Source organism: Plasmodium malariae (assembly GCF_900090045.1).
Source record: "Plasmodium malariae genome assembly, chromosome: 12".
Classification (NCBI taxonomy): Eukaryota; Apicomplexa; class Aconoidasida; order Haemosporida; family Plasmodiidae; genus Plasmodium; species Plasmodium malariae.
In genome coordinates, this window is record NC_041786.1 from 3106244 (window position 1) to 3123658 (window position 17415).

The following is a 17415-nucleotide window of genomic DNA, read 5'->3' on the forward strand; positions in this document are numbered from 1 at the left end:
GATAAACAAACGAATATAAACATACGCAGATAAACAGACGAATATAAACATACGCAGCTAAACAAACGAATATAAACATACGCAGCTAAACAGACGAACATAAACATACGAATATCTGTTTCTCTGCACGCTATTTCTTATATCATTTGGCCATATTTTATTCCATTTTACATATTAGCGGACGCAATTTTTTTTTTTCTTTTTTTCTTTTTTTATTTTTTTCACCTGTTTTTTTAATTTAAAATTTTTTTTTGAAGTTTTAAATAAGCATTGAAATATAATATTTTTAAAAAGTACTTTTGTTGATGTGTTGAATTTGCATGAAAATAAATAAAAGAGCAAAATTTTAAAGAAACCAGAAATTTTTTTAAATAAGCATTTGTACAAAATAATGGAAGTATTAAGAAGGGGTGAATTATTTAAACCAAGAATTAAAAGAAGCAGGAGCATAATTGAAAGAGAAGAAGGTAATAAGGAACATGATAATAATAATCAAATAGTGCTTTATGGAAATTCTTTTAAGAACAGTTCGTTGTGTTATGCATGGAATGCATATTTTGATAAGAACAAGATTAAAAAAAATATTATGGTGTGTTGCGATTTAAACAAAATTTGTGATGATATATTAAAAGGAGTAGAAGATAATAGTTTTACTATGAAAACATTTTCCTTTTTACTTATTGGAGTATGTAATATATACAAGAAAAAGGTGTATTTTATTGGTCAAGACTATGAATTTTTAAAAAGAAAGATAATGTCTTTGTACAAAAATAAAGATCAGGATTCGAATGAATTGATAAGAGGAAAAGATGCTAAAAGAAGAAAAGTAGGAAAAGATAATGATAATCAAAACTCAAATAAAAAAAGGCTAAATAGGACGTCTCTTAATATAAAAAGGGGATCAATAGGTTTAAATGAATTAATACCAACAGGAATTGATGATTTCACGGGTAGAAAATCACGTTTTTCGGTAAATGCTGATGAAATAAGTATAACTGGAACTCAGAATAACAATTATAATGATATATTTAATGAAAACGAAATGAACAACCAGATACTTATGGACATTTCAAATTTTAATTATCATAATTTTGATAATGAGAATGGCAATTATAGTGGCACCTACAGTGGTAATTATGACGATAATTATAGCGGTAATTATAACGATAATTACAACGATAATTACAACGATAATTACAACGATAGTTACAACGATAGTTACAACGATAGTTACAATGGTAATTATAGTACTCAGCATGTCATGGAAAAGGTGCTAGAAGGATCTTACGTTTCTAGAAATAGTATTCCAATGAACAATTTTGATGGGTTACATTTGAATAGAGCATTATCTGAATCCATTCTTCCAATGGACAACCTGAATGTAGATAATTCAATATTGAATAATGTGATTCCAAAGAATATGTTTTCCAATTTTGAAAATTCTTTAAATGAAAAGAGCATGGGAGGGGAATACAATAATTTAGAATTGAATCCGTTGAACAGGAGTAATATTTTTTCATCCATGAACCTTTACAATAATGTGGAAAATAATAACGCTATTAATAAGGAATATTCTAATGTAAATAATATGAATATCCAAAATGACTACACAAATGTGATGAGCGGGCAACTATCAGGTATATATAGATATGATAGCAATAATAATGCCAATAATTCGAATAATGCTAATAATTCTAAAAATGCGCATAATGCTAACAATAGTAATAATAGTAATAATAATAATAATAGTAATAATAATAATAATAGTAATAATAATAATAATAATAATAATAATAATAATAATAATGAGGATGTGCATAATGACAATAATGCGTTTCATCATCCCTTCAGCTATGTGAACGGTCAGGAAAAGGAAAATAATATATACGGAGGAAGTATGATAAATCATAATAATACTGGTTTAGCAAACAGTTTGAATGGTTTTATGAACACATCGCGAGATTTTCAAAATGCGTCATATGATCATATGGCATCCATAAATAACTATAATAATAATAACAGTAGTAATTGTAACCGAAATGCAAATAACTTTGTGTCTCCCTTTCATAACATGCACAGTTCAGGAAACAATAGAAAAGATTTGTATAATTTAAACCCGTTCATGAGCATGTATTCAATGAACAACAACATTAACAACAATAATCACAACAACATTAACAACAATATTAATAATGTAGATAATATGAACACTTATGGGTACTTTTCACAAAGGATACAAAACAACTTTGGTGATTTAGATGCCATGAGTAATGTTATGGTGGGAAGTATGTTCAGCCCTCAGAAGAAAAAAAATATGACAAGGAAAAATGACTATTTGAATTTTTTAAATTATGAGACATATCAGAACTTTGATTATTTTGATCAGAAGGATGACGACGCGTTCATTAAGAAGTTGAACACATTGCTAGGATTAGATGATAACGAAGAAGAGGAGAAGGATAAAGAGCGCATGGTTAATGTAGGAGAAGGTAATACTGCAAAGGGGGTTTCTAGTCCAGTCAATGGGGATGACAATAATAATAACAGAAATAAGTCAACCGACGATGGGAAAGAAAAGGACGGAAAAGATAATCCAAATTCGTCGAGCAATGATGTGGATAAAAATAATCAAATAATTCTGAACGAAGAAGAAGATAAAAGAAGAGAACTTTCCGCTTCAAATGGAAATGAAAACCATCAAATAGTAAAAAAACGGAAATTAGAAAAACATATAATAGACAAAAATTATATAATAAAAGATTCAGTTATTAGAGAGATGCTAAAAAATGAAAGTGTAAATTATAAGTACTTTTTAATTGATTCTATAAACAAAGAAATAAATGAAAAAATTCAAAAGGAGTATCCAGCATTTCAATATTTCTTTTTACAGACAAATAATAATGATAAAATAAAACCACAACTTAAATTGGAAATAAATTTTGGATATGATTCATGTGATTATGAGAAAAAAAAGAAGGCACTTGAAAATTATTTAAGCTACTCAGTAAATAACAAATCGTATTTATATGAAAATAAAAATGTGTTTGAGCATTTTAATATGAAAAAATGTTTAGATAATATTGATGAACATATGATATCTAGTGAGAATGATATCATGACGAATAATTTCTTATCCTTTGAAGACGGACGTGAAGAAGGGACAATGAGAAGTGATATGATGAATTTTGAGGAAGTGAGAGAACAGATAAATATAATCCCATTCGATTCACAAAATATGAATACAGATGAATATAAAAATAGGTTTAGTGTAGATCCATTATTATCTCAAAATGATCAACTAGATTTGAATCTGAATGACTTAAATTTTAAGGATGATGATATGGATTATAGGATACATTTAGAAAGTCAGATGTCGAAAAGCTTGATTATGTATAAAGACGATGAGGATAGTATTAATAAAAGTAATGATTTACAGAGTATTAATTTTTTAAGTGATAGACTGAACGACAAATTAGACGCAGAATTCAACTGCCCTTCTTTGGATATATCTGTTAACTCTAATCAAGATTTTTCTAATATTTTTAGTAAAGACAATGAAAGTTCATTACTAGAAGACAGAAATTTAGAAGTGAATATTAATCTGAACCAAGATTTTGATTTGATTGCAAAAGAGTTATTAGAGGTCTATAAAAGTTTATCAACAAAAGTTAATTATATATTCTTCGATCTAATTACAAAAAATAGAAAATCAAAGGATGAAATTTCTATTTTGTTTTATATCACCTTACATTTGGCTAATTTGGGCTACATACATATGATGCAAAAACCTGTTCTTCCTGACCAGCTAGATTATTATGAGGAAAATTTTTCGAGACCCATACTGATACAGTACATTGTTCAGGAGAAGAATAACTGACTACACGCTACGTCTTCAACTTTACCTTCAGCTGCTGTTGTGAAGTTAGGTGTGCATATACATGTGTTGATATGGTTGTGTACGCATGTATGTGTTATAAACTCTGTGTATTAGGTGCATGTCTTCTTCAAAAGCGAACATTTACGCCTTCTTTTTAATATATTATTTTCTCCTAAGATTAAATAAACCCCTCATCTATGAAACATTTTTGCAAACACGCATGTACATGTTCGCAATATGAGTGTTTCTCTTCTGACTTTATATTTTTTTACAATATATTTTTTTTTTTTTGCTTTTTTTTTTTTATTTATATAGTATAATATATGTTTGACATTTCTTTTTTTTTTTATTTTATATAGTATAATATATGTATACCATTTTTTTTTTTTTTTTTTTTTAAATCAGCGTACATGAACCTTTGGCTAACTTCTAAAAATTGTAAATTAACTTTTTAATATTGTTAAGATGCTTCATAAAATTTTAACATGTCACTTAAGATTTAAATGTGCATATGTACGTAAAGGATGGTTATATATACAAATGTATGTATTAATGCACGCATACGCAACTTTCTTTACGTTGTTTTGGGAGAATAAAACAAACGAAAGGAAGTAGTACATTGCTCCTCTTAAATGAATGAATAAAAAGGAATAGCAAAGAACAATTTATTGTATCCCATAATGAAGAGAGGTGCTCTCAAAAATGAGCTTTTTTAATGTATACATTTTTTATAGTCATATGTTCATGATATAACATGGTATTTGTTGGTAAATGTATACAATTCTTTGAATGTGGAGGATATCTCATTTATGTTTGACTTGCCTGTAATGCCCTTAATAATGTTAAAAAAATAAAAATAAAATTAAGGAAAAAAGATTAAAAAACGGAAAAAGGGAAAATGGGGAAAAAAGGTAAACGGAGAAAAAAAAGCACTGCCAGCCAACAAGCCTGATATTTTTTTTACTTCATTTTTTCCTCATTTTTGCTGTATTTTTTTCAAATAAGCTAAAGTCATAAATGCGCCGAAATAAATGTTAGTTATGTAATCACTGTTCAAGTACCAGTGTAGTAATTATATGCTTAAAATGGAATGTCTATTTTTAAAAAAAATAATTTTTTTTGATAATATATTTAAAATAACACATAACATATAGTAACACATTATTATAAATTATTTCTTAAATTTTTGCTAAGTTTTCATTTTTTTTTTTTTTCTCTTTTCCCTTTAAATGTGCTTTGTATTTTCATAATATTTCTGTATATGTTTAAACTTTTTAAATTTACGAAAAATTTGCACATTCTTGTGTTATATTACCATCATAAACATTCTTATCGTTATCATTACAGCTGTACTAATCACAAGCACAATCATTATAGTGATAATATTTCTTTTCTTTTTTTTTTTTTTTTTTTTGTGAATAACGTTCGAATGCTGTATTTGTATTTTTCCAATTTTTATGACCTACTGACTATTTATTAAGCTTAAACTGTGGAGATATAAATTTGAACATGTTAAAAAAATATATACAAGTGTCATATATGCATATACGTAGTAATAATATGTGTATATTTTACAATTAATGTTTCGTATTTCTTTTTTTTTTTTTTTTTTTTTTTGTATTTGAATATAGTCATTATATACGTGAAGATACATGTAAAGGTACATGTGAAGATATATATGAAAATATATGCTAAAATACATGCTAAAATACATGCTAAAATACATGCTAAAATACATGCTAAAATACATGCTAAAGTACATGCTAAAGTACATGCTAAAATACATGCTAAATACATGCTAAAATACATGCTAAATACATGCTAAAATACATGCGAATATTTAAGTCCTTTTTTCTTTTTTCTTTTTTAAAATAATTTGTATGAGTATTATTGTTTTATTTTGTTGCGAACAAATAAACAAAAGTACAAGTAGATTTAATAAAGGAAATTACGGGAGTGAAGTCGGTCTAACATCTAGACGTTCTCTTCCCTGAAATAAGAGCTTTGCTAAGAATAAATGCTATTAGCTTTTTTTTTAAATTAACGAATACATAAAATTTGCGTAGTATGGAGATTTAATAAAACGCATGCTTATAAATATACACTTTTCTTGTTAACATTTTGAAAAGGATATAAATGAATAATAAAAAAAGAAAATACAGAAGTTAAAAATAGTATGCAACAAGTCGGTTGTATTGGAAAAAACAACTAAGAGGATAAGTAAGCGGATAACTAAACGGATAAGTACATCTGAAGAGAGCACGAAAAGAATTTTAAGCTTTTTTTTTTAAATATTTGAAAGAAAGGGTAGCAATTGATGTATGAGAGGGAGTAAATGACATATGTTAAGACAAGAATACATTGATAAGTCAAACGGTAATAGAGTGACAAACCGTTTTATTAACTTCTTACGGATAGTTGGAAATAAGTGAGAAACATGAAATTGCTTTATTACACAGTAAGACATACTGAGGACAATGAGTGATGATGACTTTTTTCAAGATAAAGGTAGTTGCTCATTGCAATATATTAAATGTAAAACAAGTACAAAAATAGATGATATATTAAAAAGGCGAAGAGATAAAAAAATTAAAGAGGAGGAGGAGGAGGAGGAACAGGGCAATTACTCAAGAGGAGGTACCTTATTGAAATTTCAGAAAAATGAAAATACTGGTGTAATATTTAATATCGGTAAGGGGAACAACAACGATGGTAAGAGTATAAATGAGGATAGAAGGAGTGGCAGTAGGAGTGGCAGTAGGAGTAGCAGTAATAACGGTGCTAGTAACGGAAGCAAAATAGGTAGTCGTAATGGAAGTAGTAACGGAAGCATTAGCGAACATAGAGAGAGCTCAGAAAAGCACTGTACAAATAAAGATGGTAAGAAGTTGTTATCATTTAACAACTCGAATAAGTACGAAATGAAAGAATATTCTTCTAAGGGCAATAGTTTCAAAAGAACATATAACAAATACTATTCAGATAAAAGTATATATGAACATAAAAATGTGAACAATTATTCGAAACAATGTTATTCTAATATATATAATAAGGATGAAGGCAAAACTATAGGGAATTATTCCCAAGATGGTAAACATTATAATACCATGGACGATATAAGAACAAGTGCTGTAGATAATGATACATTACATGATAAAATGTTGAAAAAAGAAGTAAAAAGCTGTAATAATATATCGACATTTCAAATTGCAAATAGTAAATTAATGCATGTAAATTCGTTAGGAAATCTACGGGATTATGAAAATAATAGAAGCGGTAGTGGTTATCTTAAAAACGTGTATGAAGAGAAAGAAGAAGATGTAAATATTTATTTAAAAAACAATCTAAACGTTCTTAAAACCCCTAGCACTGAACTAATTCTAAATAGAATAAAAAGTAATGACGATAGGGACTATAAAAAGGGAGATAACTGCCCAAAAGACTACGATGTTGATGATGATGATGATGATAGCAAGGATGGGCTTTTTACGAATTTAAACAAGATATACTTAAATGATGTAGATATAAATAAAACACCCACGAAGAGTTTTTCAAGAAGCTATTTTGAATATTTAAAATTCGAAACAGCGGGAAAAATGAATATGAGCGAGTTAGAAACACCTGCAAATCTAAAAGACGAAAAAGAAGAAGATACTACAAACACTCCGTTTATAACATACTACTTGGCTGGGAAAACTGTGAATAGTCAGGTAAGTGAGGAGGGGAAAAATGAAGGAGATGGATTACGAGGTAACCCTTATGATATCGAAAAGATGTGTACTACCAACAAAGAAACTGAAAATGTGTCTAGTAGTTATCTTTTGAATCATTCTAATACGTATGATAGAAAAAGTTTAAAGCATTACGATTTGCAAAAAAAAGTAGACATCATAAGAGGAGGGGGAGAACCTTTCAAGGACAATGAAAAGATCATTTCCAATGAAAAATTCCTAGCATGTGCTGGAGATAACAACGACAACGACAACGACAACGATACACGAAATAACAATCATGTTGCTTGTAACAGGGATTTATGTGATGGTGATATTTTTAATAAAACGTTTAGTTGTTCAAAAAAATACAATTTTATAAAAACGAAAGAGGAATATGAGGCTATGCTTAAAGATAAGGAGACCACAAACGGGCTGCACGTGCATGCAAGCAGTAGGAAAATCCTGTCGAATAATTATAACAAGAATAGCAATAAAAGCAGCAATAATGTTAGCGGTAGTGGTAATGATGTCAGTTTTACTGATAAATACTTCTCCTTTAACCCGTATAATATAATGAATACAAAATCTTTTAAAGCCGATTTTTTTAAGGAGTCAAAGGGTAGTAACAAGGGAAGTATTGAATTTGCTCCTAAATGTAAGAGCGAATTGCTATGTTATGGGGTTCAGGATAAAATGGATTCTGAAGAGGTATGGAAAGGCATTCAACCTTTAAATTCGGGGAAGGTGAACCATCACAGTAAGTTTAATGAAGAGAATAACGTTAAGATAGATGGTATCTATTCATTCTCATTTAATACAAAAAAACCTAATGATGAAGTGAGTCACGATAGTATTTATAGAGATACAACATTAGTCAGTGAAACCTTGAGGAAACGAGCGAATATCGATGATCTGAGTAAAGCTCTTACTACGACTAGAAGTTACAGTGATAGAAATATGAAGGACTCTCGTGTTAAGATATACAGAAATTCAGGCACAGATGCTAACACTATGGGTGACTCTAACCCCTTTAATGATTTAAAGGGGGGTGGAAATTATACAGATGCTCCTGGCAAAGAAAATGATGAAAAAAATGGTGTAGAAAATGGAGAAGAAAATGGAGAAGAAAAATATGATCAGTGGTACAGTGACAAAATAAGGAACGTAGAACAGTGCATTAGTGAAAGTAAAAAATATATATTTAAAAAAGAAAACATCACGAATGATGGAAGTGCATTAGATAAGGGGGAACAACCTCAACCAGTAGGTGTGGAGGATGTATTCCTTGCAGTAAGCGCAGGGAATTGTGAGAATATCCACAATATGTACCATAGGAGCAACGGAAGGATCGACAAGAACGGCATGAATGCCATTGGCAGCTTCGATGCGAACGTTGTCAATGTTGGATTTGACCGAAACTATGACGGGTATAATCACCTAAAGGAGAGTGGAGAAAGGAAATTCTATTCGAATAATTATGAAAAGGTTCTAAGTAAGAGTCGATATTGTGACGATCTAGGAAACGTGATAAATAATCCACAAGAGAAAAAAAATATGACCATAGATATTAGTAGAATTAATAAAGGAATTCATTACGTGAATATGCATGTAAAGGATGACAAGGACATTATTCAACAAGTGGATGTACATGGAGGAGATAATAAAATATATAAAAAAGGATCGAACGATTCTGTAGAGAATGAATATGCCATATATAATAACGGAATGAATGATAACTATTGCTTAAATATGCATGATGAGTTAAACTTAAAAGGAAAAAGGATATTTTCAGTAAATGAGGTAGGCAGTATGAACAGTAACATAAACTGTAATTATCATAGTATTAATAATTATAATAATAATAATAATAATAATAATAATAATAATAATAATAGTGCTACTATCGATCATTCAATTCAAAATGTGATGAACGAACACAAGGATGGTAAAATACCCCCTTATAATATTGCTAGCTATAATAATGCTGGTTATAATACTGCTAGTGTAGACAAGAAAGAGGGTTTGAGTAATATATGTAATATGTGTAATATAAATAAAGAAGTAGATGATGCAAAAATAATCAATTTTTGCAATGTTTGTGTAGGAGGAAAAGAAGCTTACTCATGTATAAACAAAAATCTTACAAACGAGTTATGCGAAACAGCAGATTTTGGATGCAAGGAAAACAGTGACACATATGAATTCAGAAATGATGATAACACCATTAGAATAATAAGTGGTAATAGTAGTGGTAGTCGAAACAGCAGTATCAACAACAATTATAATAATAATAATCATAATCGTAATAATCATAATAATAATAATCATAATAATAATAATCATAATAATAATAATCATAATAATAATAATCATAATAATCATAATAATCATAATAATAATAATCATAATAATAATAATCATAATAATTACCATTTGCAGAACGGTGAGATGGTCAATGGAAATAATTTAAGGCAGTGCTGGTTTGATTACATGAATAGAAATATTAATAACATAAGTGCGGATGATATAAAAAGTATGCTCTTTCATAATAATACTCAAAGCGTGAAGAAAGAAAATGGCGCATTACCAATTCACGTTTTTTCGAAAGACGGAAATGATGAAGCTTTAAATGAATTTATCATTCAACAGATAAAGGGTAGCGTAAGTGATGTTATTGAAAAGATGCTCAACAGTAAACAGAAAAATGTGTTACAGAAAATAAATGACATAGGTGTAGAGAGGAACAGAAATGCAAACGAATCTTTCTCAATACTTCATGGTGATACCAGCGGAAGAGGAGAAGAAAGGTATAACCTTACCAGTTGCACTAATTGTCCAAGTGATGAAAACGACCATTTTGAAGGGGAGCGTGAGCAGGAGCAGCGGAAGGGGATGCAGCAGAGGATACGGAAGAGGGTACAGAAGGAGAACGAACAAAGCAAGGATGAAGAGACAATATGTACAAGTACTAATAAACTAAAATGTGGAAACAGTGACGGTAACAATGAAGATAATAATGGACTTAATAACAGAAGTGATGGTAAGAGCAAAGGGATTTCTTCCCCGACAGACGAAGAAAAAGTAGAAACAGAATGCTCATATAATCAGTGGGGAAAAGTAGATTACGCAAATGCGCCTATAGAGGGAGGAGAAATAGTGAAGAAGGAGGAAAATATAGACATATCAAATGACAACATGGTAAAGTTTAATGATGAGGACTATCAAGAAATTAATAAACTAAATAACCACCTAAAAATGAGCAAGGTGAGTAAAAGAATTGAAATTAAGAAGGACGAATTAGAGAATAAATATATTAATTGGAAGAATATATTATACAACTGCATTGATATAATATACTATTTAACAAATGAGAATAATAAAAAGAATAATAAAATGAATAGCTTATTAAGCGAAATAAATAATATTAATGAATATGAAAAGAAAATCGAATATTTAAACAAAGAAAATGAAAAACTAAGAGTCGAAATAGTACAAAAAAATGAAACAATAAAAATGAAGGATATTAAAGAGAGAACAAATCTGAACAACAAAATAACAGAACAGTTAAAAAAAATTACAAGTTATGAAAAAGATATAAATATATATAAAAATAAAATAAACAAATTAAATAACAAGATAATATTTAAAGATAACGAAGTTGAAAAGGTAACAAAACAGTACCATGCTATTTTGGATGAAATAGAAAAATGCAAAAAAGATGCGAACAATGTTGTGAAGAAAATGTTAAATAAGAAGAGCACCAATTTAATGGATAAGCAATGTTTGGACATTTCCAAATATTATGAAATTCAAATTAGTACTCTTAACAAAGAGGTTAAAAGTTTGAGGGACCTTGTCAAAAGTGAGGCAAAGGAGAAAATTATATTGACTAAAAGAGTTAAGTTATTGGAGCTGAGGTGTGGAACTAAGAAGGGGGAAAAGGCGGGGCATAACTCCGGCAGAAGTGGAAGAAGTGAAAGTAGAGGAAGTGAAAGAAGCGGAAGCAGTAAAAGCAACAGAAGTGATACAAGTAGCAACAACATAAGAAGACGCACTAAGTGTAGCGGATGTAATATTAGTGACAAGGAGGATGAAGTGCAAAGTAGGAAAAAAGGAACAGTGAAGAAGAAGCCTCCAGGGGATGAAGATTGCGCCAAGTTATCAAGCGAAGAAAGAAGTTTAAAAAAGAACAAAAGCGAGAGAGGGATAAGCAGCAGTTACGCAGAAAAAAAGGGAGATGAAAAAAATTATGATCTGATAGAGGAAGGTAAGTACAAAAGGATGTATCAGAATTTAGTGGAAGAATTGAATGAAATGAAAAAAGATTTTGAGAATCAGAATATGTTACATGCGAAAAAAATTGAACAGTTGGAACAACATCAAGAGATACAAAATATTAAGAATCAATTAAATGCATCTGAAAAGATTGTTGAAGTGTATCAAAATATATTCAGAGAAAATGTGAATTATATAAAGAATGATAATTTGCATAAAATAGTTTATAATAATGAAACAATTGATGAGTTCTCGTCCCATGGCGCAAAAAAGAATAGCTATATCAACGTAAGCACCTGTGCAAAAGATAGCTGTAATTTAACAAATACTGAAAATGTGAACAGTAGCACAAATGTGAATACAAATATAAACGGAAATATGAACACAAACAGGAATAACTACGATTATTTGAGTGAATGTAATAACCTGTTTATTCAAAATACGGGTATTAAAATAAATGGCAAGTCATATTACCACAATTTAACAAATTCCAGTGGGTCAGAATTAACAAAGAAGGTGTCTCATCTGTATAATGATACTAGCAAACTTCTTAATCTCCCCTATGATATAAGTAGTAGCCTAGTGAACGCTGTTAACAATAATGGTAAAGTAATAGAAAATAATAATTACCTAAATGATTTTGTAAAAATGTACATAGAGAATACCCCAATGGATGAATTGCTTTGCGATTTTAAAAATGATATAAACGAATTAAAAAAACAAAATAAAACAAAACAAAACAATTATGAAAAAATTTTTGACAATAATAGTATGAAGGTGCTGTTCAACAATTTAATGAATTATGAAAAAGTTCAACTAATTAATATATTTGTAGATATTTGTAGTGATTTAAAAACTGACAACATATTTGTTATAGTTCAGTTTGTGAAATTTTTATCCTTTATTGTGTATAGACAGTTCCCCTTATTCACTTCATTTTATTATGATGTTGCCTCAATCGTTTCAACAAATTCTGCAAAATTTGATGAATGTATAAATATTATAAAAAAGTGGAAAAGTTGTTATATAAATGGTCAAAAATATCATATTTTTAGAAGAAATGTTTTATTAATTTTCCAATCCGATTTAAAAAATGTTAAAAAAAGTGAGATAGACAATAAATGCATGGATATTATGAAAACCCTTTATCGAAAGAACTTGGAAATGTCCAAGTACTCCAATGTAAGTTCCCTAACGCGGTTACATTCCTTGTTACGAAGGAAAAGTGGGAAGGGAGGAAAAAATGCACATATACATATGTATATGTATACATGCACCGTCATATGTACCTACGTACATACATACATATATACACGTATACATACGTGCATACATGTATACTTAGGTACATATCCCCCTTATGTTCGCAAAATGATGCACGCAAGGTCTCCCTCATTGTGGTACGTACCTTTTTGTTCGCAGGATTCGTTTGAAAAGGCGGAATATATACTAAACAAACATTCAAAAGAAATTATTAGTAAAATTATAAAAACGTACATGAACCTTTACAACATAGAAAAGATCAGCAACATCATTTCGCACATGAATTCCATGAACTCAAAGGTAAGAAATGTTTGGTAGTCCACACATAAATAAGTGTACACATGTATGTGCCTATGACACATTAATACGTGCATATGTGTGTTTTTATTCATCTGTTTATTCCTATTGATTGGAAAATTTATGAGCCTTTCTTAATATATAGTACAATATAGCATATATATATATATATATATATAAAAAATAGCGTATAATAATATAACATATGGAGCACCGTTTTACCTATTTTGATATAACCCTTATTTCTTCTACTTCTCTCCCCGTTTTTAGCTAAAAACACAGTCTTATTTTATTAGATCCATATCGTCTTGTTTAAATTTGAATAAAACGGATAATTTTCAGGAGGTGAAAAAAATAAAAAAATATAATAAATATAAATGAAAATGAATAAATAAATGATATATATACATATGCCTCTTTTTTCACATTAATCTCTTCTTCCCCCTCTTCCATTTCTTCTTTGTCCTTATGATGATGCGAAACACATATGGATTGGATGTATTTATTTTTGACAGATTGAAAATAGAATAAAGGAATTAGCGGCGACAAAGGGAGTTAACGAAAAAATAAAGAACAGGTAAGGGTCTTCCATCTTGAATAAGGATATTAGCGCATGTGCTTACACAAAGATATATATAATACATATAATATTCGTACATACACACGTACGTAAGTGCGTATATTCGTATGTGCATATGGGCGTATGTATATATTTATGCTCGCATTTATTAACACGCGAACACCTTAACACCCCTGCTTCTTCACTTACAACAGAATAAACGTAGAAGAAATCGACGAATATTTGGCCGCTTACACAATCATGGGTACCCTAAAGAAATACTTGAACATTACGCTTACTAAGGATCTTTTGCCGTCTATATCAAAAATCATTCAGAAAAATAAATCATCCTTATGAGTGTAAAGAGGTTTATATTGTTAATTATGATGTTATCTTTTAGCTTTTTACCTTACTCCCTCTTAATCTTTTTATTTTTTTCTTACATTTTTTTTTTTTTTTTGGTGATAATATTTGTCTTTTTTATTTATTTTTTTTTTTCATTCCTTTTTATTTTTCTTTCCCTTTTGAAATTCGTTTTTTGTCAATTTATTTTTCGCGCAGTGATTTTATTTCGAATATTCCCTTCGCTGATTTATTTTTTTTTATTCTATTTCATTTTTTTTTTTTTTTTTTTTTTTGTTTATCCCCTTTTGTTTATATTCATGCTTAAATTCACACGTATGCTTATAAAATAAAAAAGAAATATTCTAATTATAATAAACTACTTAATTTACCTTATAAAATTGTTCCTTAAACTTATCTTTTAATCACGCGAAATTTATCATTTATTTTTTAAAATATGTATAAATGAGAATGCATACACTACCGATACAATGGAAAAATCAGTACAACTATATCTTACGAAATTGAGAACGGAACGGGAACATACATATATATACATGTACATATGCAATATGTATTTATGTATGTTTATAAAATGCGAGTAGAGAATTTTACGTACCACACTTCGAATCATATTGTATAGCATACATAGACGCCATAGTAACATAAGTTAGAAAAGGACGAACGCAAAAAGCAAAAAAAAAAAAAAAATATAATATAAATAAATGAATGAATAAATTAATGAATAAATTAATGAATAAATGCGTGAATAAATAAATAAACATATAAATAAATAAGATATCCTATTTTACCTTCTCACATGGCACTTTTAATAATATCAACAAAGGAATCCTTTAAAGAAGCATTGCCAACCAAGAAGCCATCAATATCTTCTTGTTTAATTAAGGATGCACAATTTTCTGTGTTAACACTACCTCCATAGATAATTCTAATTTGTTTAGATTGTTTTTCTCCACAAATATCTTTTACAACTTGTCTAATTTCTTTATGAACAGTCTGAGCTTGTTCAGCTGTTGCTGTTTTTCCTGTTCCTATTGCCCATATAGGTTCATAAGCTAAAATGACATCATCAAAGTTTTCAATTAAATCAACAAAAGCTTTTACTTGTTTTGTTATCACTTCGATAGTTTTACCTAATTCTCTTTGTTCTAATGATTCTCCAAAACATACAATTGCTTTCAAGTTAAGCTTTATGCATTGTTGTAATTTTTCCCTCACATCTTCATCAGTTTCTTTAAAATATTTCCTTCTTTCAAAATGTCCAATTAAAACATAATCAACCTTCAAATTTTTAGCAATTTCTGCGCTAACTTCGCCCGTATATGCACCACTACCATATCTTGAAATGTTTTGTATACCCATGCAGAACTTATCTTTCAACAGTTTTCTCGTATAGTCGTAGTGAACGAACACAGGATATATAACAACATCTGAAGGGGGGAAGAGCGTTGTCAGTGTGTAAGTTTATAAATATTATGTGTATTTATGTATGTACGTACGTATATTTTATGCGTATACATACATTTTATATGTGTACATACATTTTATATGTGTACATACATTTTATATGTGTACATACATTTTATATGTGTACATACATTTTATATGTGTACATACATTTTATATGTGTACATACATTTTATATGTGTACATACATTTTATATGTGTACATACATTTTATATGTGTACATACACTTTATATGTGTACATACATTTTATATGTATACATACACTTTATATGTGTATATATATTATATACATATGTACACGCAAAATTTTCAGCATTTCATTATATATTAGCTTGTATAGGTAAAATTATGCAGTAACATATAAAACTACCATATACAATTCATCCTTTCCCCCCATCCCCAAGTGTATACACTTAAATATAATATGTTACGTACAACATATAATATAAATCATTATATATTCCCAATGAAATTACTACATACATTTCATAATTAATATAGAAATATTCATATAAAAAGAAAAATAAATGACTTAGTTGTTGTTTTTTTCCACTGTTGATATTGTACTCTTGCAAGTATGTATATATGTACCCATATATATGTATGTATAGGGGCATGTATGTTTACCTAATTTGCTTGGATCAAAGTCCACTTTATTAAAACTCTCTGTTAAGGACTTTATGCTCTCAAGGGTTCCATTGCACTTCCAGTTAGCAGAAACAAAATATTTTCTTGTCATTTTCAAGAAATATAAAATAAAATGTTCTTCGAGATTTATAAAAATTTTCTTAAAAAATATTTTTTAACCCTTTCACTACGATGGTATAAAATGAACAAAGGCGCAGGATAATTAACTATTTATTTATATAAGTATGTATAACATATATTTATATATATATTTATATGTGCACATATCAAGCGTTCATCTTAAATATTTCCACAAAATGCGATTTCCGCTTAACAGATGTTACGCTAAGACAAGTTTATAAAAGTAATATTCGTAGGGTAAAAATAATTAGCTTCAAAATATAAATATGAATTTAAAAATTATTAATTAAAATTCTTAAATATTGATTCCGTAAACTATGGTGAAACTGGATTATAGTGGCAAGTTCAGTCGATATATTTACATATATACTTAATATATGTATCTACAAAAATTGATTTAATTTAAAATGAAAAATAGATAAGAATCAGGATTTAATAAAATATTACTGCATCAGTTTTTTGTTTTTTTTTTTCATCTTTTTCCTCTTCTACTTCTACTTCTACTTCTGCTTCTGCTTTTTTTTTAATTTTTTTTAACTTTTCAATTTTAAAAAAGAATCTTTTTAATGTTTGAAGTTTCTTAACTTAATAATGGTCCTACTATGTTGTTTTCTTAATTTTAATTTTTATGATGTATAAAATTTTATTTTTGCCCACATCTTAGAATTCTATAATTGAGAAAAAAAATATTATTTGTTTTCTTTTTCATAATTGTGCATATATAGTTATTTTATGTTTGTACTTTTTTTCTTTTTTCTTTTCTACTTTCTTTTTTTTTTTTTTTTTTTTTTATGTAGAGCACTCGCAGGGGTACAATATGCATGCCTGGTA

The 17415-nt window shown here is 28.6% G+C and overlaps 3 protein-coding genes across 3 annotated transcripts; 2 read left to right on the top strand and 1 right to left on the bottom strand.

The window, feature by feature from the left end:
• Positions 1–391: 391 nt before the first annotated feature.
• Positions 392–3877, top strand: PmUG01_12076900 (conserved Plasmodium protein, unknown function; the record flags this gene model as incomplete). Its single annotated transcript, XM_029007015.1, has 1 exon — positions 392–3877. The coding sequence occupies one exon, from the start codon at positions 392–394 to the stop codon at positions 3875–3877; it is 3486 nt and encodes a 1161-aa protein (XP_028863447.1).
• Positions 3878–6354: 2477 nt separating this feature from the next.
• PmUG01_12077000 (conserved Plasmodium protein, unknown function) lies at positions 6355–14341 on the top strand (the record flags this gene model as incomplete). Its single annotated transcript, XM_029007016.1, has 5 exons — positions 6355–13047; positions 13288–13428; positions 13696–13770; positions 13941–14002; positions 14200–14341. 5 exons carry the CDS (start codon positions 6355–6357, stop codon positions 14339–14341), a joined length of 7113 nt encoding a protein of 2370 aa, XP_028863448.1.
• An 801-nt stretch (positions 14342–15142) lies between these two features.
• On the bottom strand, positions 15143–16555 carry TIM (triosephosphate isomerase, putative; the record flags this gene model as incomplete). Its single annotated transcript, XM_029007017.1, has 2 exons — positions 15143–15777; positions 16444–16555. 2 exons carry the CDS (start codon positions 16553–16555, stop codon positions 15143–15145), a joined length of 747 nt encoding a protein of 248 aa, XP_028863449.1.
• Between the last annotated feature and the right edge of the window lie 860 nt (positions 16556–17415).